Here is a 23,315-nt window from a genome sequence, read left to right on the forward strand (position 1 = left end):
GGATATCACAGGCCCCTGCTCAACCCTGTGCAGTTAGCCTACTGGACAAACAGGTCGGCGGACTCGGTACATCCTGCAAGGCTGTTGCTCTCCAGAGTCCTATGCAGGGATCCTTTTTGTGGACCTCAGCTCAGTGTTCAACACCATCGTCCCTGCAATCCACCACTGTAAACTCGCACAGTTCACTCTGCTCACTCTGACCGGCACATGCCACTAGGGGGCCAGTGGCATGTGCCGGTCCCTGGACTGGTATGCCAAGCTTGTTCGTGGCATATCAGTCATTTTTTAACAGAAGGTGGCACTCGAAAGCGATATGCTATTATTAGACTGTCACACCAGTACCGCCCATGTTCCACCCCCATATCAAAGTACTGCACTCAAGAAACTCACTGGCAACTGGATCTCACCCATCTTCCAAGTGGGAACTGTGTACAGATCCATGATGTGGACATCCATTCCCTAATTTTTATTATAAGTCAGTATTTTAAAAATTTTAAAAGTACATGAAACCCCAAAAAATAATATTGTATGGGAAAGTAGGATTGACATACGTGTCTTTGGGCAGCTTCCTCGATGATCTTGAAACGAGCATTCCCAATCTAAAAGTACAGAATGCAAAGGATTACAAAATCCAATAAGCTATAAAGCCACCCAATGAAAATACAAAATGCCATAAAGAAAAAAGTAACAATAACTTCCAAGCATAGCAAATATCAACTTACATTGCATTCCATTTTCTGATTTAAGCCTAAGCTCCAAAAGTCCTCCCTCGTCAGGCAGATGGGGCCATCCCGCACAATCAGCTCTTGTGCTGGACATGTTTCATCCAGCACATAGTTCAGCTAAGAATAAAAATGAATGACTATGTGATTATGACAACACTTATGTAATCATGCATTGTGTCCTTAAAGCAGGCCAACATACTGCACATTACAAGTCACTCTATGGAATTAGCACTCACCAGTTCATTCTGGAGAGGCCCCAAATCGTTGAGCCACAGTGGCCCATAGCTTGGATACTGGTGGTCTGTCAGCCTGTCACTTGCTGCATAACCATGGTCCCCCACTTGTGCTTTGCCGTGACCTTGGACAACATAAAGTGCTTTTAAACTGTTACTTGCTTAAATAGTATATATACCTCCTCAGAATACAATTACATAAATGTGATTAATCTAACCTTTCAACCAATAGTATGGCCTCAGTCGCGACACATTCAGTGTCAGGAGTTTGCCATTGCCTTTCTTCACAGTTGCCACACCTTTAGTTGTCACTGAGGTCAGGGTTAACGGTCCTTGATGCCGGTTCTGGAGAGTGTCTCCCACTCTGCGTTTCTTGGAGTTCTCACCAATCAGCACCTCATCACCAGCCTCCAGGGAACATTGTTGGACCAGCTTTCTTTTCCTTTCTGAGTAGCTTTTTTTCTGCTGACTCTGTGCCCTCTCGAAGTTGCTAAGAACCTAAAAGATCAGTACGTAGAACTTATACTACACTCTTACTACAACACATGCAGTTGCTGGTGTCTTCTACAATAGACCCAACCTTTTAGTACAGACTGTATTTTTTAGATCTCTAATTTTTAAGAAAGTTTTTGAAATGCATGAAGATTTCACTTTTAAAATGCATGAAGATTTCACTTTTAAAATGCATGAAGATTTCACTTTTAAAATGCATGAAGATTTCACTCACTATACAACGCTTATGGTAATGTTAGGAAAATTGAGTTGAACTGAAATGTTACATGCAAAAAACAAAAAGCTATCCCACTAAAATGTGTTATCAATAACTGGTTTCCCTTTATATACACAAAAAAGCACCTGTTTTGCTGTGTTGATCCCGTGTACAATGGCTTGCAGATGCACGTCCCAATCATCATGTTCCTCGTTAACATATTTCTTCAGGGCCCGCTTTATGTTTTGGTTGGTGCGCTCATCCTTCACCATAAAAATACTCAAGGAAATAAGTAAACACACATTCCAAGCCCACAAAACATTAGACTGTTTGAAAAATTATGACTTTCTTATTATTTTTTTCTTCATGCCAGTGTCCCAGCACAGTGAAAGAAATGCATGTATGCGATAACACAATTACATGAAAATATTTCCCATCAGGCATAGCGCACCCTACTGTAAACAGGAAATTACATGTTTTACTCTACAAGCCCCTCCTCCAAGGTGTTAAGACACATCAACATCAAACTTGGGCCAAGAAAGCCTTAAGACCTCGATCAAGGTTTGTAAAAAATACAAACAGAGGGCGTGACCTTGGCAGCGCAGCAAATATAACCTTTGCCTTGATGACTCGCCATAACATTTAGGCTGTGATAACTCGGCTGTACTTCATCATATCTGTACCAAAGTGTACCGAAGTACTTTTAATGCAAACAGGTTGCTACACCGGAAGCTCCAGCAAGTTGTCCGTCACTCACAGAGGCTATAATGTCGTAAGATGATGGTTGCTGCTCTTCCTCTAACTGACTAAGATGTGGAGAAGAAGCCAACTTTCAATGTTGTATTTACAAACAGCAACCAACAAATCCTAGTCTTTGTATAGTTAAGTCAGGGTGGAAGCAAGATAGATCGACTAACGCTTTCCGCAGTGGTTGTCCCAGAGAGGTGGCGAGGAATTTTGCCAAGGAATCGTTTGAGCGCTGTAGCCTCACAGCTGCGTTCCTGGTTCGGATCCTGGTTCAGACATAGGGGGCCTTTCTGTGTGGAGTCTGCATGTTCCCTGCGGGTACTCCAGATTCCTCCCACATACCGAAGACATGCTTGATAGGTTAAGTGGTGATTCTAAAATTGCCCGTAGGTGTAAATGTGAGCATGAAGGTTGTCTGTCTCTATTTGTCCTCCCTGTAATTGACTGACAACCAGTCCATGGTGTAGCCTGCCTCTTGCCCAATGACAGCTGGGATAGGCTCCAGTCCCCTGTGACCTTCATCAGGATAAGCGATATAGATGATGGATGTATGGATAATTTTTTTGAGCGATTCCAGAATTTTTTTTTAACTCAAAAGCATCTTAGATCTTGCCAGGATAAGCAGCCACACTGAGCTGTTAGATGAAGAGCTGCAGGTGACAGGCTCTAACTTATCAGCAAGGGGACCAACAGTGTAGAAATTAAATTAGCAGTGACTGAATTCTTTATTTAAACAGTATTAATTAGTTTGCACTGTAATTAGATACACCAGTTGCTCCCTACTTACATTTAAGCCAAAGTAGCTGCTATGGAGGCTTTACTGAAGTACAACAGTTCACTTGCTGCTACCATGGTAACCATGAATATTGCCTTAATATTCAGGCCTGAAATCTTCAGGTTTACAACTTTTAGCGAAGGGTCCCAAAACAAATACCACTTAGAAGCTAAGAAGAATAAACCCTTGTTTTCTTGGCTGACTTTTGGAATGCATTAAAAGGATAGCAAAGTGGATGAACATCGTATAAATCTGTAAATGAAAACTCAGAGTTCAGGGAATATTGCACTGGGAATGCACATTAGGTTGAATGTATAGTATTACAGCTGGTTCTCACTTCAAAGTTGTCAAACACTTTAAAAATGTGACATTTGATATAAACATAACTAAAGTTATATGAATACCAAGAATTTCCTATTTTGAAGCAAAGGGCAACTGACCAAGCTACCAAATTTGGAAGTTGGAAATGAGAATGTGTTTATTATTCAACACAGGAAATGTCCTCTATTGTTACCAACTGGGTTGGTATCTGTTGGTGCAGGCCACATTTAATGTAATTGCTTCTTGAAAAAAGTTGTCTAAATCTCTATTTGTGCATTTCTAACCATTTCTAATGGTAAAATCAGAGCAAGATATTACTGAATGCATATTGCATCTGTAGATAACTATTACATTGATTAGGAATTAAAGAATCAGAAGTAATAACAAGTAAAAAATCTTATCTTTCTTGATAAAATACATACAGGACACACATTGCCTCTGTTTGCTGGTAGCTGCAGTGGGAAATATAGGTCAGGATGATCTAGTGCGTGCCTCTTGAGGCAGGCAGGAGGAGACTGAGCTCTTGCTAATAGGAGGCCTGCCTAATTCTCTTGGCAAGCATCAGTTAACAGGGATGATTGACTGAAAATGTAGGAATACTGCTTGTTATAGCCAGTTTTTAGGTTCACTATGAAACACAAATTTAATTTAAATTAACATCACCAAATATTACTTCTTTTGATATTATACCTGTATGATATTATTTTTGAAGCAGGGCCTTTAATTTGATCTGCATATGATTCAGCATCTCCACCCACCTTCACCTTCTATGAAACATCTCTACTATCCACTAGCATCAACAACAAAGGCACCACATCCTTAAAGTTATTTCTACCATACAGAGCCCCGAAATGATCAATATTTAATGAATATAAGTAATTGCATCAATAAGTTGTAAACATGTATAAATGAAACAATGATTTTGAAGTACTTGTTACTATTATTTTAGAATTCTTTGTTTCATGATACAGGACTTAATACAATTTCAAATTATTATTATTTGGCATTTTATCACAGTTACACTTTATTGTAGAAGGAAGAGACAGAAACAGAGAGGCATTTTGAATCCATTTTGACATTTCATAGTAATCAATTGAGCTGTAATAATAACAATAATTACAAAATAATTTTTGTACAAATTATAAGTTCATTGATAGATTTTGTGCTTAGTCATTTGATTAATCATGTGATTATTTGATGATGACTTCTATCAATACTGAACACTTTGGGGTTCCACATCATCCAGATAAATGTGACAGTTACCATGGTTTGGATTGCTGGTGATATGATCCAGCCCTAAACTTAAGGGCCAATATCATGATTGTAATGCTTTATTCTTTTATTCTTGTATTTGTGTACAGCCTTCGGTTAACACAGGTGAAGTATGGTTTAGTATGGCACTGTACTTGTAAACTCGGACTTTGTAAAAGCTTCAACTAAATTTCACAACAGACTCTACAGGTGGGCATTACGAGGCCAGACCCACCCTGGATGACTTAAGCCTGGTTGTTTTGGTTCTTTTAGACGGGGCATTTTGTTTGCAGACGAAAATCTGTGTGGATTAAATTCCAAAATTGCAGCTACTATTCATTATAGTCATTATGATCTTTCCAAATGTTTTCAATGTAGCCCAAGCATCTTGGAAATTGTAGAATGTTTCCTCTTCATTCCTTTTTACTTTTATTAGTTTCATGATTCCACCACATGGCCACCACTGGAAATCTAATGCCCCCCCCCCCCCCCCCCCCCTCCAAATGATCTTGGCTCTGGCCTTGCCCCACTAACCAGTTCGAACCAAGTTTCAGCCTCAGGCATCTGAGAAAACTTGTCTGAGTGTTTGTTAGCATGAACAACAGTGAAGAGGTACGAATGATTGACAGTGAGATGTGTCCATGAGTGTGAGACTACAGCTAATGGGTGTTTGAGAGGGAGAGAGAGAGAGAGAGGGAGAGGGAGAGGGAGAGGGAGAGGGAGAGAGAGAGAGAGAGAGAGAGAGAGAGAGAGAGAAGTGGATTTGATTGGTGCATTGACATTGATGGCCCACTGACTTCCAGGCCTGCCAGAGGGCTTAACCAATTATCCAGACCACACTAAACATGATAAGCACCCACTGGTTGGGTAGCATCCTGCATCTCAGATCTGTTTATGCATATGTATTTTCTTGTACGATTCTTCTCCCACCTACCCCCAGCTGTCCTCTGCAATCCCCTCTAATCTCACCATCCCCATCCTCCGATCCCATCCCTCGCTGTGGCAGTTAAATCAGGAGCGTCAGGAAAGTCAGTGGGGCCCAATCCATCACTAGGAGGTGTTGGCTCGATTGGGAGAAGAGATGGTGGAGGTTGTGGAGGAGGAGGAGGAGGAGGGGCTTTATGAGAATATGGGATAGGGGGAGTTGGAATGGCTGCTCATAATGTTCACCTCCAAGCACCTGACTCAGAGAGATTGGATTGGAAAGTGTCCTTGAAGAATGTCAGAATCGTAATGAGCCAGAATTGAAAATAACTTTAATGTGCAGATCAAAGACAGCCGGGCAGTGCTAACACAGATCCTTTAGCATGATGTGGAGACACTTTGTTCTTCTTCCTCAAATAGATGATTTTGCCTGGAGGACACACTTGGGGTGGGATCTAATAGACAGTTGCTTTGCAACTGGAAGGTCTACTAACTAAATGCAATGTAGTTTGCGATTTAGGGTAGTAGTGGGGTGTGCAGAGACACTCTCAAATGAATATAAAGCATTTCTTTAATGGATACTTTTTGACATTCAAAAGAGCAATTATAAATAATATCATAAAATATATAAAATACTGTGTTTAAGAAATTAATACACAAACAAAAAACTAACTAGATACAGATTAAGTGTATGTTTACCTCAAATGATACAGTACAAAGCAAGTTGTTTTTGTCTATGCATTCTGGACCAAGGCCTCTTTCAGTGAGGTAAATCCCTGCATGACTTACATGTGATTAATCTGCAATTACTTTTACTAATTAAATTACGTCACCAGGCTGCTGCAAAACAACCCCATGCACATGCATCAGAGTGGTTGGTAACACTTTCTTATATTACATCATTTTCTGTGGGAGATGGAAGATTACTGGAGCTCATTAACCCTGTGCATCATTGCCTGTCTTCTATCCAGCAGTAGTGGTGTTTCGTTCTTGCTATGTATTACAATCAATCCGTTACAATATGATGTGACCATTTACGATGTTAGCGCCGGTAGACTTATGACTGAAACTCTGTCAGATTGATGTGATCATAATAATTGTTCTGCCTCTGGCTGTAGAATTGTGGTGCAGTGTTCACATTTGTGTTTGTGTTTCAATTATTTTTCTAGAAGCTAATGTCAGTTGGTTGACAGAGAGCAGAAAGGGAAGGTCACTCCACTAACTAAACTTAATAAAATGGTGCAAAATGTCTTTTTTTTTAAGATAAGCTTTTAGGCCCTTTCCCAAGAGGGAAGGTTTCCCAAGTCCTACTCCAATATGTTCTGCTCTGATTTCCCATGTATGCAGCCGATACACTCACAAACATTTTCATTACTGTCCTATCTCCTGCGAGCATTGCTTTTTACAGCCATATATACCTCCCACAGCAGCATGGCATTACACAGCTATAAACTTGTTTTATTATAGGACAGAGTTGTTCATGGCCACACAGTATAACCCTGTCATTGTTGACTCCCCTGTGCTACACAAACCCATTTCCATGTATATTATTATTTTGCCAGGGTTAACCCATGTATTAATGGCTCGACTGGGATTTTAGATGAAGCTGTTATGAAAACTGATGTAAGAATGTATACAATGTTTGCACAGTAGGGAAAAGTGGAAAGCCGTTACTCTGACCTAAAAGTGTTTCATTCCATAAAGTAAATTAACACTTTAAGGCAGTGGTTCCCAACCTTTTTTCCTTTCCTTTCCTACCAAAACAAATGGTCGAACAAAGGAAAACCGTTGAACTGGCGACAGGGTCAGCACCCAAGGCTCATTTATGCATGTAGGTAGTGAAGGCTGGCCCGTGTGGTCCAATCTAACAGAAGAGCTACTGTAACTCAAATTTCTGAAAAAGTTAAAGCTTGTTCTAATAGAAAGGTGTCAGAACACACAGTGCATTGCAGTTTCTTGCGTTTCTTTGTGCTAGCACGGAAAGTAAAATAGAGAGAAAGACATACCTCAAATTCAGCTATAATATTATTATTTTTTTGGGCAGTGTTGCAAAGGTGCATTAACTCTTGTAGTTTACAGATTACTAGCAGCTGTTCAACCCTTCGTCTTAATTCCCATCATAATTGGTTGGTAAGGACAAAAATGTCCACCTCCATAAAACTACATAAAAAAATACAGATTCATATTTTTTTCTACTTTTTTCTGCATAAATCTCTCAAACAACTTCAGCCCTGCTCAAAACTAAAAATTTAATAATTTTGAGAAGTCTAACCCTTTAAATGCCTGTTTGATTACTCAATATCACTGTTATTATTTATGAAAAAAAGCAAAGAAATTAGATATTTTCCATCTAACAAATGTTGGGTGGCTGGGGCATTTTTTTTTATTTTTTATCAGTCTTGGATATGTCAAGGATTAACCAAAATATTGACTTTGATGCATTATTAGTTTTTGTGTAGTATCAGATTTAAAATGTACTACCCTATTTAGAAGTTAAGGACAAAAATGTCCCATTAACTCCAATTCATTCTGTAATGTTAGGGTTTCATCTTTGAGAAAAATAGTAAAATTTGTCATTTTTACTGTTCACCACTAAAATCAGCCATTTACTCATTATAGGCCTATGCATACAATTCTTGTTATTTCTTGGTGATAAAACATATGTAAAATACTGCAGTAATACTATTTCCACTTTTTTTCCACGTTTCCACTGAAATATTTTTTAAATCAGCATCAGATCTTTCAATTCTTATTTATTTAACATACTTGAACATTCAAATTGAACATTCAAAACAGAACAATGTGTTACAAAAAATATAATGGATGTACAAATGATGGAAACAAACTGTGTGTGCGTGTGTGCAGAAAAAAGATGGATGTGCAAATTATTTAAACAAACTACATACATTTTAACTTTTAGAACAATTTATAAAACAAAAAGTGTGTGTGTGCATGTGGAGGCAAGATTAGTCCATCCAGCAGAACTTGCAGCATGAGACTGTGTGCTCTTTGCACGCAAAGTTGTCACACCTGATGCAACAGGTGTAGAATTTTTTTTTTTTTCCTGTGCAAATTGAGCACGGCCCCCTCTTTTTGGAGTTGCTGGAGCTGCTGGCGGTGCTCGCGGTGTCAGGGGCCTCTGTGGGAGCAGCTGCTGTGGCCCGTGACTCCTGCACCAGAGCAGCAGCAGGCAGTGTGCGGGGGAGGCGATCTCTCCTCGCCATTTGCGGAGCGACCAGGCTTTTCCCCAACGCCTCCAAGAAGAGTCTCCTCTTGTGGGTCTTTCCACTCTCCCAGGAGGGATCCACGGTCGTGAACAGGACGAAGGCATTGAAAGCCGACACATCAACCACATTGAAAAAGAGGACCTGTGGCCACCGACTGGTCTTTCTTCAGCTATAGGTGCCGATAACCTACAAAGGACCAAAATAACAAATGAGCCTATTGAATGCTAAAAAAGTAAAATCCCGAAATACAGTATCTCTCAGACAAACCCATTGTTTCAGTAAAAATATTCGGTAGGATAGAGTCCTGGTCTTTGCGTCACGATGCTTGCTGCTTAGGAGAAGGACATTTTTCCCCCGTTTGGGAACGTAGCTCACTGAAGTCATCGTTGTGGTGAATGCAAATTTCGAGGAGAGGACAGGTCTCCCTCTCAGCTGCAGGAGTTTGGGTGGAAGCTCAGGCTTGTTCTTTCTGATGGTGCCAACCAGGGCCACTTTCCTTTTCAACAGTTCCTGCACCAGTGAATACGTAGTAAAAAAATTGTCACAGGTGACTGTGACCCCAGGGAGATTTTCGGACATCTGGAGGACAATTCTTTTACCCTGGCCGACCTCCGCAGCGTCACCAGCAGCTTTCCCTGGGTATACTTGGCACTTCCAAGCATATGAAGTGGAAACATCCGCAGTCACCCAAACCTTTAGGCCGTATTTTGCCGGCTTGCTTGGCATGTACTGCCTAAACTTGCATCTGCCTTTGAATGGGACAAGTTGCTCGTCGACACACACATCTCTCCCAGGGTTGAACAGCATGGGGAGGCAATGTGTCCACATCTCCCAGATGGCACGGATGGGGGCAAGGTTATCTTCCCTGAGACGGGCAGGTCGGTTCTGCTGGTCATCAAACCGGAGCACTGAGTTGATAAGCTTGAACTTACTGTGGCTCATGGTGGCCCGGAAGATTGCGCGACCACTGTGGCAATCCCACATGCAGGCAGTGGATTCCCCCTTAGACTTGAACACCCCAGCCAGAATCAGGACACCAATATAGGCCCTCACCTCTGTACTGTCAACATTGATCCAGTTGCGAAGGTTTGTCATGCTGACAATTGTGTTGATGACCTCTGCAGTAAAAAATAATTCAAAAGAAGATACCAGGCTGGAAATCCTGCTGACTGCGTACCGTGTCGGTCCAGGAATTAAACCTCCAGCAGCTGGCACATAGTGGGTGGTCTCCTCATTAGTCGGCAGCCAGATTTGACCACTTTTCGAGGTCCACTCAGATGCAGAATTCTCCTCTTCACTCTCAGTGGAAAGGTCAGGACAAGCAGAAGAGGAAACACCATCTGACTCCACCACAAAATCCACGTCAGACTCTCCTGACGTGTCAGATGTCGATAACTCGCTCTCCTGCATCTCGCCTGGAGATACAGGCTGCATAATTTGATGCAGAGCCTTGCTCACTGAGAAGTGCCTCTTCATCCTGCTCTTTCGTTGTCCAGGAATGAAATGAGCAGAGATGCGAGCTACACCCAGTTTGTAACAGGTGCAGAAATGTACTGGCCGTTGTTTTTGTTTTCTCCACAGTGACCTCTTTGAAGTGTAAGAGAAGGGGGCCCATGTTTTATTTACTTGAAAGAGAGCATGTATGACTGTGTATGACAAGTTCTACAATAAGGTCAAATTAAGGTCAATCTGTCTACTTCAAAGAAACATGAAACAGCACACACACACAAACCACACACGTTCTCTATAGGCCTATAATGAGTAAATGGCTGATTTTAGTGGTGAACAGTAAAAATGACAAATGTTACTATTTTCTCAAACATGAAACCCTAACATTAAAGAATGCATGATTACAATCAGTAATGGCATTGAGATCATAAAATGTGGTTTGAATTGGAGTTAATGGGACATTTGTGTCCTTAACTTCTAAATAGGGTAGTACATTTTAAATCTGATACTACACAAAAACTAATAATGCATCAAAGTCAATATTTTGGTTAATCCTTGACATATCCAAGACTGATAAAAAAAAAGAGGCCCCCGCCACCCAACATTTGTTAGATGGAAAGTAGCTCATTTTTTGTGTGTTTTTTCAAGAAATATGATTTTCATGTTTTCAAACTGGCATTTAAAGGGTTAAAATCCTGATAATTATTCAATATTTGATATTTTTAATTTTATAAAATATTAATCCGTACTATTTTTATAGCAGTTCTTGTAAGTGGACATTTTTGTCCTTAACTTCTAAATAGGGTAATAAATTCGTATCACAGTGTTCTATTGGTCTATAGAAAATGTATATTTGAATTCCAAAATTCCATACTTCCAAAATTTTGTCACAAAAAATTGTGCCATATGCATTAACACAGGCAAAATGGTGGCGAGACGACAAAAAAAAACGTCCTAAGAGCCACAGAGGGTTAAATATGTCACAAATAAGGAAACTGGTCAATAAAGGTATCAATTCATGAAAACATAAACAAGCTTTACACTTGTTTAGACCTCGTAATTTGTCAAAAACAAAGAGTGGCCTACAGGCCAAACCCAAAGCCTGAAACAAAGGAAAACCACATGAAAAACACCAAAAGCGCGCCGAAATCAGGCCCTGCCAATATGTGAAAAAAAAGTTTGAGACCTAGTTGAATTCTTGAATTTTCATTGTGGCACCGTTTGCTTTATATGCCTCGTCACAGTTCCCAACATGCACAGACATTAAAGGCCGTGGAAACTCGGCTTCAAATAGCAAAAATGCATATATGATATCAGAGCTGAGTGTGTCATGAAGCATCCACAAAAATCTGAATGAAAATAAATGTTCAGAACCACGAGAAAACCTTGTTGAAAAACAGCTCATTAAGCTCTTCAGACCATTTCTCAGGACTGTGTAGGCGTGGCAGATCCCATGGTGATTGACACCTGCCGGGGTCCGCCTGTCCGAGTTCTCATGGCAACTGTCAACACAACAATGCGCATGGGAAAGCAGTGTTTCCTCTAGGATTTTTTTCAGCAGGAGGGTAGAGGGTGTTGTACCACCCAGGTATGTGCGCATGTGCACATCATATCAAAACTATTGCTGTCAGGTGATTAAAAAAAGGAATCTAATTAATTACAGGCTTTGTAATCAATTGATTTCAATTAATCTCATATATCAATGATTTCTGTGAGAAGCACATCACATGTAGACTGACCCTCTTTCTAGATGGTTATTTCTTACTTAGAAACATTAATTGTTCTCTCTTCACCTCTGAACATTTTACCCCACCCACTCCTAACCCAATTCAGCTCTCACAGCACGTGAGCCGCGTGTGCACGAGGGACGTTATTAATGACGTAGCGTTTAAAACGATCGATCATTACCAAATGACATCACCTTTTATAAGCTTTATAAAACGCGACAATCAATGTATTTACAGTAGGGACGTACGGAGTTCGATAGACAATATCTCCTCATTTCAGTATAATATTGTGCAGCTTGCTGGAGGGAGATTGACAGGGAGCTGAGAGTTTGATACTGAGCACACAGCTGATGTAGGCACGTGGATTGTTCACACTGCGTATTAGAACTGCATATGTATGCTGATGTCAGCGATGCGGAGCGGACCCTCTTTTGCCGTTAGAAGTAAACTGGTCCCGCTGTTGTTTATTTGGTTGCCAAGACTTTGTGAGTTCACTGTTTCAGTGCTCTTCCTCAATGAGGAGAGGATGGACGATCGTTGATTTGAAGCTGAAATATCCAAAGTGTGGTCAGGCAAACAGGTGGTGCGTTGCTATCTTGATAATGCAGAAAGCGACCGCACCATAGACCACTAAAAACCTGGTCTACAGTCTAAAGTCTAAGGCACAATGTGTTCCTAGTATTTAAAGGGCACATTAGGGGCATAAATCGGCAAGTTCACAACACGAGTCTCTGTTTGTCACTCACATGGGGACACACAGAAGCGCTGAAACGCAGTGTATTTACAGATGAAGTAACACTGTTTATGGGACAGACCGCAAGCTTTTGTTTCCCTCGTTTGTTACCGATCTGGTGAGAAGTGCCGGAAGATGTTGACAGGCTCACCACTGCCTCCACACACACCTGCTTCACCTAAGGGAGATTCCTGCTCGAGCCACACACAAGCCAAAAATTGCAGAGACACCGAGCTCTCCATCATGCGCCTTCATTCTGATGCACGCTCTCTCTAATAATAATAACTTTATTGATATAGCACTTTTCAAAAACAAGTTACAAAGTGCTTTACAATTAAAACAAAGCAAATAGTAAAAGCAAATACACAAATAAATACCGGTAAGATCCCATACATCAATAAAAAAATGTAAAACAAAGGTTAAGAAAAAGCCATTACACATCATATGAAAGTAAAGTGCAAATATCCTGGATGTGTCTCTATACTCAACTGTTTATGCCATAAACATAAAAATAAAATGTGTAGTGTTCTGTGTCACTAAAGAAAGACAGGGAACTAAAATGAAAATAATATAACATCATGTCAAAATAAAGTGCATATTAAAAGTATTCTGATGTGCCACTGAACTGAAATAAATATGGCTGCTTTGTTATCACAGTGTTTCCCACACAGATGATACCAGGGCAGGTTGCCCAGGTATATTATTGTTCCTTATTTTATCTGTCCGAGATCTTTATCCACAATTGATTAATACTCAACATAATAATCCATTGGTGCTGTGCCCCTCCTGTACCCGTTGCGTGCAGCGCCTTCACGCATGCTCCTCAGACAAACACACACACACATACAAAGACAACCCTTAGGCAGGTTGCCCAGGTATGTTTGCCGACCAATTCTGCCATGTTTCTTTTTTTATCTGTCCAAGATCAACATCAACATCAACAATTGATTAATTACTGAACATCCTCCCTGCTGTGCCCTTTCCACACCTGATCCGAGCAGCGTACATGCTCGTCAGACAAACACACATAGACACATACAGAGAGAGACCTCTGCCATTACATCCCTCCTGTCTTCTGTTAAATATGGACCTTGTTATTGCGCTGTTTTAAAGCTTTAAAGTGCCGTGGCGTTGTGCCGATGTCATACGGCAGAACTGCATAGACTTTATATATATATATATATATAGACTATATAAAAACATAGTGTTTTTAAAGAGCCTCCCTCACAAAACAGAGTCGCGGTGAAAAATGCAAAACTTTTTTGGGCTACTTTGCAAAACGTAACTTGTGATAATGCAAACAGAGCAGACATATTGTGATCGAGACACAGGAAGAGGGACATGCCGCTGTGCAACAACAACAGTCACAGCAGAGCTGCAAGTGTGTGGAAACAAAGAGTTATCCGCACGGTGTCTTGTTTGTGCAATCGCAGGTTGATTATCTACATCATTTGTCTCTGTTTTGGTTGCTAAACCGAAGTACGGTCCGACGTCTGCTTTGATTTTTCACCCCTGGTCTTCTGCAGTAATGCTGGCAGTGACTGATGCAGGGAAGAAACCAGCGTTACAGCGACATCTACAAGAGCGGAGGTCATTATAATCACAGGAATTGGATGGAAATATGAGGGCGTCTTAAAACCATTAAATGTATCGATATGAGGGTCAGGAATATCGATCGTGAAAATGAAATATCACGATACTTTGAAGCATCGATATTTTTGCACAGCCCTAGAAAAAAGGATAAGTAATTACCAGAATACATTACGTATTGTATTTATCATAATGGATTTATGGTACAAAGTTTAAAGAGAAAAAAAAGCAAGCAAGAAAGAAAAAACAGTTTGTGGTCAAATTATTAATACAATGCTTTCAAAAGAGAGACCAACTGTCCTGAGTTATTCTAGTTTAGTTATGGTTTTGATTTGTATTCTGGTGTTCAGATATTATTTCCTGATTTCCTTGTCACTTTGTCTCTTGTTGTCATGAGTTCTTATTGTTTAGTTTGTATTTAGTTTATTCCATGTTCTTGTCACAATTTAGTCTTCTTTAGTTAAGTATTTCATTTGTGTTTCATTGGTTAGATCATTTCCTATTATTTTGTCACTGTGTCTCTCGTGTTGATCCACTTCCTGCCTTGTGTGTTTCATGCTTGTTTGAGTATGTGCCCTGTCCTTATTGTTTTCACCTGCCCCTTGATTGTCTCACCTGTGTCTTATTAGCCTCACCTCATAGTTTAGTTAGTCTCTGTGCGCCCCTGTCTCATTGTCAGTTTGTCGTTTGTCATATATCTTTCATGTCATCCTTCTACCCGAAACCTTGTTCCCAGTTTGGATTTTCTGTGTGGATGTATTTTTTTTTTGTTTCCCAGGACACTTAGTAAGCCTTTGCTTGTTGCCTTGTTTTGTATTTTTTTGTTATGAAATAAAGAATTTGACTGCATCTGGGTCCTCTACCTTTTAGTTTGAACTGAACTGTGACAGTACGAACTGAACAAGCATGGACCCGGCAGACCCTTTTTATTTAGTTGAACTGCATGAGGTGGAATATAACCGACTGTGTATGCATATTGACTTTAAACATGCCTGTAGTGTTAAAGACAAGGATAAAGTCCTCTCTATGGCACGCCAGAAGGTTTTTTCTAGGCCTTGGCTAAGGACACCGCTACCTCAGTGGGTGACTGACTCAGGTTTCCAGGCCTACTATCCTTCAGCCTTTTTCTGCGCCTGCTCTCCAGTTGTCTGCCTGTGCTGATATGCTGTTCCGGCCCTGCCAGAGGTTCCATCTGGTTCAGATCCTCTTCCTCCTGGTTCTCCGTCGGCATCCCGACCAACATCTTCTCTGGCCCAGCTGGAGGATTCCCCTCCTGGTTCTCCGTCGGCGTCCCGGCCAACACCTCCCCTAATCCAGCCTGAGGATTCCCCTCCTGGCTCTCCATCAGCGTCCTGGCCGACATTTCCTCTGGTCCAGCTGGAGAGTGGCCCCCTTGGCTCTCTGTCGTCGACCCGGCCAACACCTGCTCCTGGTTCCAGGACGAAAAAGGATTGACTTAGAAATTATTTATTTAGTTAAGAAATGATTATATTTCCATTTAAAAATAGTGCGTTACACTCACAGTGAGAGCTGCGTCCACAGCAATGGTTAACTCTGTAGCCTTCTTAAAATGAGCTAACCAAGATGTTATCACTCATATTAAATGGAAGCACTTCCACTAATTGTGAAATAAGACAATGTGAACGGGACTGCAGAAAGCAGCACAGCACCTGATTGAGGTATTCTGTCTTGTCACTGTCAGAGATGTTGACAGACATGTTTACTTCATGTGCCGTCTTCAATTCTGTAGATCTCTGTCGTAGCTTTCAGTTTTTGTATCTTTTAACCTCTATTGCTTTCTCGCTGCTGTTTTTGTCTCTTTTCTGTGATTAGATTCCAATCCCTAGCAAGAGTCTGTTCTTTATAGTAACGGTCTGCTATCGAGAAATAGCAGACCTCGGGATGCCATTATAAACCAATCAGAATCAAGTATTTGACACAGCAATGTAATAAGTAATATTCACACACTTTTGTGTTCCCCTCTAAATGAGAGATCAGATAATCCCTTCTGATCACTCATTTATTTAGTGCAACCTAATTTTTATGTATCCAATGCTGGGTTATGACTAAATACTGCAGAACGTGTGACATTCCCCTCAGCCACACCTGTACTTTATGTTAAGAGCTAACAAGCAAATTAGCAACATTACCATTACATAACTCATTAAACTGTAAGTGCAGCCTCATTGCGCTGCTAGCATGGCTGCAACATGCAGTCTTGTTTCTTTGTCTTTGGTAGCCAATTGCATGAAAAAATCTGAAAGATCAAACTGGGACACTACTTGGCTAATGAATTGAATATTGAATAACTTACCCTGCCCAACTGATACCCATAGCATGAAATACTTAAAGCCGGAATTTTACTAGTGCAATGAATTCACTTAAGGCCTATGTCATAGCCTATAGTATAGAGAGCACTGGTTGCTGCTCTGCAGTTACACCAGCTAAACCCAGGTTGGCGGTGGTGTTTCTGCGCCACTGTGTCATACTCATTCTGCGGTTATTTGTGTACTTCAAACGACAGTTTCTTTTACTATAATCACAGCAACTTCGCAAACATGCACACACAATATGCCTATTGAAATTGCAACTGGCAATCGCAATTCAAGTTTTTGCTTTATGTGGAAACTAACTACAAACAAGCCTTGAGCACATTGTCCTACGGCATAGATGAAACACTGAAGTATAAATCAGGCTTAACGTGTACCTCTGTGCTGCTGTTTACATTAATGTACATTTCAGGTTATCTGGCTTGGTAATGGCAGACACAGGCACAACAACCAAAAAACACTGGACTGAATTTGTTGATATTTAGGAGTATGTTTATCATCAGTCATGTTTCATTGATGTTGATTTCATACATTATGTAATGTTTCTTATAGCACAGTGTATAGTGTGTGGCCCTGTGATTGAATGACAACCTCTACAGGCTACTCTGCTGTTCTCACTCAAAGGCATACAATTATTTTAATAGCAGAGATGAATATAGATTCAAAGCTCAGATGTGGCAGGCAGAGGCTGCATGAAGACACTTAGGAAACCTGGCTTAAGGCTACACTGCTTTTTTTTAACCTGAACTCAGCCTTCCAGGCAGGACTTTCTCCTGGCTGTTTACTGCCCCCTTCATAACCTCAAGCTACAACGTGCTGCTGGCTCTTTTTTTTCGCCCCCTCCCCCCCATGTTTGGATGTCTGCGTTGCTCTACATAAGGTGTCTTCTGAGCCAGACTGTCTGCCTCACTTCTCTTTCCTCATTACTCTATCTGCACGTGGATGGTGATCCTCAGTGATACGCTACCATTTAACAAAGTTGAGCTTTGGAGTGCTGTGAAATTCAAGGTTCAATCAAAATTGCCACTCACTTGCATTCTATCCAAAAAAACACTACCATTTTGAGATTTCAAAGTCTGACTTTGTGCAGTCACATGTCTCGGATCAGAGTTGTTTTTATTCATATATAACTAACCTGCATTTGTTTATCAGCTATACTCACACACATCAGCCAAAATCCTGTACTGTGTCCTCTGACTTTCCTTTACATGAGGCAGACTGCTAAAGCAACATAGAAGATTTTATGTGTGTTTGTGTGTGATTGCTTGCGCATGGGTAGTGAAGAACTCTTACTGTGGATGGGCGTGGGAGCTGCAAACTAGCAGCAAAAAAACAGATGGATGCTTAAATATTCATGCAGTCGATTTGTAAACGTGCTCCGCTCAACGCTGCCTGACCGATCTCACGTGCTGGAGGAGGAAGAGGAGGAGGAGGAGGAGGAGCCAAGAGGAGTAAGAAGGCGAGAAAACAAAGAGGGAGGGCAGAGGAAAGTAGGAGCAAGGAGGAGTGATGGATGGGGGATTGACGGTTATGGGATCTCACATGCATACATCCATACAGTGAGGACTTGAAATGACCCTGCTTCATGGAGGTCAGGTTTGATGCTTTGTCAAATTCCTCATTCTGGGATCCTCCCAGCTCATTAGGATGAAGACACATTGATATTTCTGTCATTTCTTCTAACCAAAGCCAGGGCAGCAGACAGAACATCATGCAAGGCTTTAAAGTCTAGCCACAGAAGGGAGCTTCCTTTGTCTGCTCATCAGTCAGCATCTGAATCTTTTGCAGGGGTGTAAAACCTCTCTCCCACTTGACTTTATGTTTTTGGGCTTCAAATGTATATCTGGTTTGATTTTTAGCGGCAACATGTCTTATTCAGTGGTGCCTGCTGCTGTCTGACCTCCTCAGCTGTGACTAGAAATCCGATGAAGAAAATTCAGGCACTACACCTAATGATTTATCACTCTGATAAAAAAAAGAGAACTTTATGCAGCAGCCTCTCAAAGAGTTACAAAATCTTTTCTGGATATGAATAAAGCCATATTGGTAGTTTTATTTATTGCTGTCATTATTTCATAGTTTCATTGTTTTTCTTATGAGACCATTTTCATGATAGAGTGACTTTGGTGTCTCAAAGGACAAGGCGGAAGTGATCTAACTTTATAAAGCCCCTCTTAACAATGGAGATCCACTGAACGCTGTGTGGATTGTTCAATTTGCCTGAAAGTTGTGTGGTGGTTTCCAGCAAAACCTACAAAAGATATGATGCATAAGTGGAAAAGTAAGATTAAGTAGGTGAAAAACTTTTACTCACAGACGATCAATTTGCCAGCTCAAAAGTGTTAACTTCTGTATACTGCTGCTATTTTTGCCCATGGAACTTCTCATTTATTTCGGTGAAATTGTCATAGCTTGTATCGCCAACACTACTTGCATAGGTTCAGGAAAGTTCATAGTTTGTACTAAAATAGTTGAGACGATTGCTAAGATTTTAGGGCGCCCCTGACACTACAGTCATGCAATGACCTGATAGTCTTGATAGATAGTTGAGCTGAAAAATGGGTCAGTGACCCTCAAATTCCACAGGATCCGTCTCTGTTGCGTTCCGTGTACTTGAATGGGTTTCCATTCAAGTTGATGCTCGTGATTCCACAGCACGCGCCACGGTCCGTCTCTGGTGCGTCCCAGAAGCGTCTCTCCACTCTGCTCCGCCAAAGATACGCGCCGGGTCTATTTTTGATGGAGGCCGCTTGTCAAGCTGAACAGAGCAGATTGTTCCAAACAGGAAATCACACGAAGACAGCATACAGCATCCGGTCATTTCAAAATAAAACACCATGTTCAGACCAGTACAGACTCCCGTTTTTTTCCATTTTCATAACAACAACACATCTTTATTCAAGTAGTGTACTCCTTCATGGTAGAAGCACAAAAATCACAGAATGATCTCCAAATGAGCAGATAATCAACCTCGGAGGTGCAAACTGAACTGTTGTTTGTGTGTTGCTCTGTTTAACATTGATGTTATTGCGTGATTTCGCAATTCTCGCTCGAACCCAGCTGCTTGGGCCAGCGCTCCACTGCGGATCAGACATGCTTCCTGTGGGTGAGGGCTCGTGCCCTCTGACGGACCAGAACCCGGCGCAGACGGAACATGTGGCATCCAGGCGTAATACATTTTTGAAACTGTGACTTGAGGGATTCCCTATTTTTTATACATTACTGAGCTAATGTGGAAATATTTGGATCTTTGAAAATGTGACCTATTTAATTTGAGTGTTCATTGCCATTTACCCCCATATCCTGTACATCTGCCATAATGAAGCAGGGAAAAAGTCTCTAAAGTCTAATCCAGTGAGACAGATCCATGGTACCCACCCCTGTTCTATTCTTAACCCAGCGTCATTATAGCTTGCTGCTATTGAAATCATGCTGAAGGATGTTAATGACTGCTTTCTTTGGGATCAAGGAAGACCTTGCTTTTTCGTTTGTGGAGATGAGGTTTTTCAGCTGGAAGCTCACCCCATTTGTCTGGTTTTTAAGATACCATTTTTGCCCTGTTGCAAATCTCTTCTGGGTCTGTTTTTCAGAAACTGGTACCACTATCCTGTCTTATACTGGCAAGACTGACCCTGTCATTATATGCTGACTTGGTATATGTTGAAGAAGAAGGAGGTTTTCACACTGCCAGTCTCGTCCAAGTGCAGGGTTTTCTTCCTATTAAAGTTAGGGCTACAGAGCCTCAATGTCGGACTTGGGTGATTATGACGGGCTAAGTGTCAGACTGGAGCTGAACAGTGTCTGTCACAGACACTGCCTGCACCTGCAGTGAGGGGTAGACAGATTCTGTGTGAGTTCCTGATATGTTAAACGTGATGAGTATTATACTGTATATGTAGTTTGCTCTGTGTGCATGCTTTCATAATCACAATGGTTACAATGAGTCTCAAAGGACAAGTTGCTTGTATTCATTTCCCATGATTGAGTATTGACATATATTGATTTTTTTTCCCCTGGAGAAGAACAAATATTTTGCATAATTCAAAGTCAATAAACCCCTTCTTCGGAATTGGAAATGAAAGTCAAATGATCCACTTCATTTTTTACCATGCTCTGCATTGTGAATCTGCAATGAGATCCCTGAGTTATCTACTATTCTTTCACTGGACTGATCCACGAATGGACTCTCAACCTTTTTCAAGAAGCCAGTTAGCAGTATAATGGTTTGCAAGCCCAAACAAAAAGTGGAGCAGGATTAAAGACAGAAGGATGTGCGAAGCTAACGTAATAAAATGAGATTCTTTATCTGATACTAGCAATGTAACCATGCAGATGGAGAATAGCTTTAGCTCGTCATTGCATCTGACTCCTAGCCAAAGCATCAGTAGCCAAAGGCTCAGAAGTTGGATGTGGCTGTGCCTGCAGTTTGTCCTGCAACGATTCCCTCCACAGATGGCATTTTCTTTTACTTTGGCCACAGGAGTTTGAGACTGAAGATATTTGTTTGTGAATCACATGCACAATCTCCAGTTCATGCAGTGGAAGAGAAACGGGAGAATTCATGAAGAGAGGTATTTGAGCAAGTTGTAAATATTCTAATGATACTGATCACTTGTAACTTGTCCTGGGGAGATGGGAAATGAACCAAACCACCGTTTGTTTTTCTGTTGTTATGGACACAAATAAAGATTGTTCCAAAAGAGACCACCTGAGCCAGGTGTGTAGATGTGTTACCATACATAGAGGGGAGAAACATGACTAATGATATCCTAAAAGACTTTCTTGGTTAAACAATATCCCCTGAGCTACAAAAGGAAAATCCCGGACAGTTACAGATTTGACCTGAGCAACTGTTGGGGGCAGGGATATGATTTTGTGGCCAACTTGAGTGGGTTAATTCCGTTGTTCAGCCCAGGATCATGGGGATGGAACTGCTTGCCAGAAATGCACACTTTGCTGTACACAACCCAAATCTGACACTCAATGTATAGAATATAGCAGAGCACCTTTTTTTGGTAAGATTGAGGCTATCATTATTTTATTCAGCCAGAGTATCAAGAGAGTTGCTCCCTTCTGGTTTAGTTTCATCTCAGAGCATGGTATCATTATCCAAACATACTGACTGCACTGTTTCCTTTGGTCTCTGCTGAGGTATAAACCATTTATAAAGCCGAACAAACAAAAGAAAAGATTGCGACTACCATGAGATCTTAAACAACAAGTGAAAATACAAAGACAAAGAAACAATGCTATCTGATCTCTGGTAGAGAGAGGAACAAAAACACATCTGCATTTGCAGCTTACAGCCATGATGCACATCTCCACAGAGAAATGTCTCTACAGTGAGTAAATGATATAAACGGTGATGTTGCTATCAATGACAAACAATGCACTGTATTGCATGTTAGTAGAATCGATTAACAACACAGAATTATGCCTCCACATTGTGTTTTTTTATTTAAAGTGGCCGTTTTTTTCTACTCATACATGATGTGACCAATAGAATGCTACTGCAGAAAATAAAAGTTGACGTTAAATTACAACTTTGAGATACAATTTTACCTGTATATTTACAAAGCAAGCCCACAACATACAAACTGCATGATAGGGGATTAGGTGCAGGCTTATTCATGGACTTAAGTGGCCACATCTCTTTACATCCAGTTTACACCCTTGTAGCCTTTTAAACATTTGTATATTCGCCTGTCTTTGCCCACCCCTCACCTGTCCGGGCCGTGCACGCGGAAGGCGGGCTGCTCTTCCTTTTATGGTCTCCGCTTCCTCCCAGGAAGCGTCACTTGGATGAGGAGTGAAGAGGAGAGCAGAGCACAGCGCACCACACTACGTTTATCTCCAAGCAGTGCTGCGCTCAGCCTGCATCCTTCTGGAACATTTTGTTTTTTTTATTCATGAGTAATGATAGCGAAAACTATGAAATAAATAGGCTATAGTCGCCGATGGTTGAGTCCATATGATTATTACTTCCCCGTGGTGTTTTTTTTTTCTCTCTTGTTTGTTTTTCTCGCCGATCAGTCTGTGGCATGGTCTGCGTTTTCTCTCCGGGGTCGTTTCCACTTCAGCATGGGAACTGCGGTGTCCAAAAGGAAGAATCTGAGGAGTGATGCGATATCTTCCGTGGCCGCAAAAGTTCGGTGAGTGTGTCCGGAGATGTGTTCACGGGGGAAGCGGACGCTTTCAAGCACTGGTGAGGAGATGTGCACCGCGGAGCGCAGATGAGACGAGTCTAAAGAAGCCGGTAGCCTACTCTAAGATGGCTTTAGACAAATTGCACTTTTATATAAATCGTTTATTGATGTGAAGTAACAAGGGAAGTTTCCAATTAGCTTCAAACACCGAGAAAAGAATGCTATAAAGGCAATGCTTCCACATGGAGAATAAAATGCTCCTCTTTAGGAGACGAGCAATCTTTGCAGTCCAGGTTTGTCCAGGTTTTTTAAAGTTTGACTTTACTTCTGTTATTCTCAATGCTTGTTGTGTAAACTATGAAGACAATATGAGTATAAAAAACATCTCTCTCAGGTTTCAGCTGCTTTTTCTGCTAAATTATCAGTCT

At 41.1% G+C, this 23,315-nt stretch overlaps 1 protein-coding gene and 1 pseudogene across 1 annotated transcript in view; one reads left to right on the forward strand and one right to left on the reverse strand.

Moving 5' to 3' along the window:
• Nucleotides 1-5,811: 5,811 nt before the first annotated feature.
• LOC138609719 (piggyBac transposable element-derived protein 4-like) lies at nucleotides 5,812-10,322 on the reverse strand (annotated as a pseudogene).
• Nucleotides 10,323-22,815: 12,493 nt separating this feature from the next.
• Nucleotides 22,816-23,315, forward strand: part of nsmfb (NMDA receptor synaptonuclear signaling and neuronal migration factor b) — a 41,587-nt gene continuing 41,087 nt past the window's right edge. Inside the window, exon 1 of the mRNA XM_069683587.1 lies at nucleotides 22,816-22,893. Within this exon, the coding sequence (XP_069539688.1) occupies nucleotides 22,823-22,893 (71 nt within the window). The 5' untranslated portion in view covers nucleotides 22,816-22,822. The remainder of the gene's footprint in view (nucleotides 22,894-23,315) is intronic.

The sequence above is a fragment of the Semicossyphus pulcher genome, unplaced genomic scaffold (genome assembly GCF_022749685.1).
Source record: "Semicossyphus pulcher isolate SPU_LCO1_2020_fin unplaced genomic scaffold, fSemPul1.0.p SCAF_6, whole genome shotgun sequence".
Lineage (NCBI taxonomy): Eukaryota > Metazoa > Chordata > Actinopteri > Labriformes > Labridae > Semicossyphus > Semicossyphus pulcher.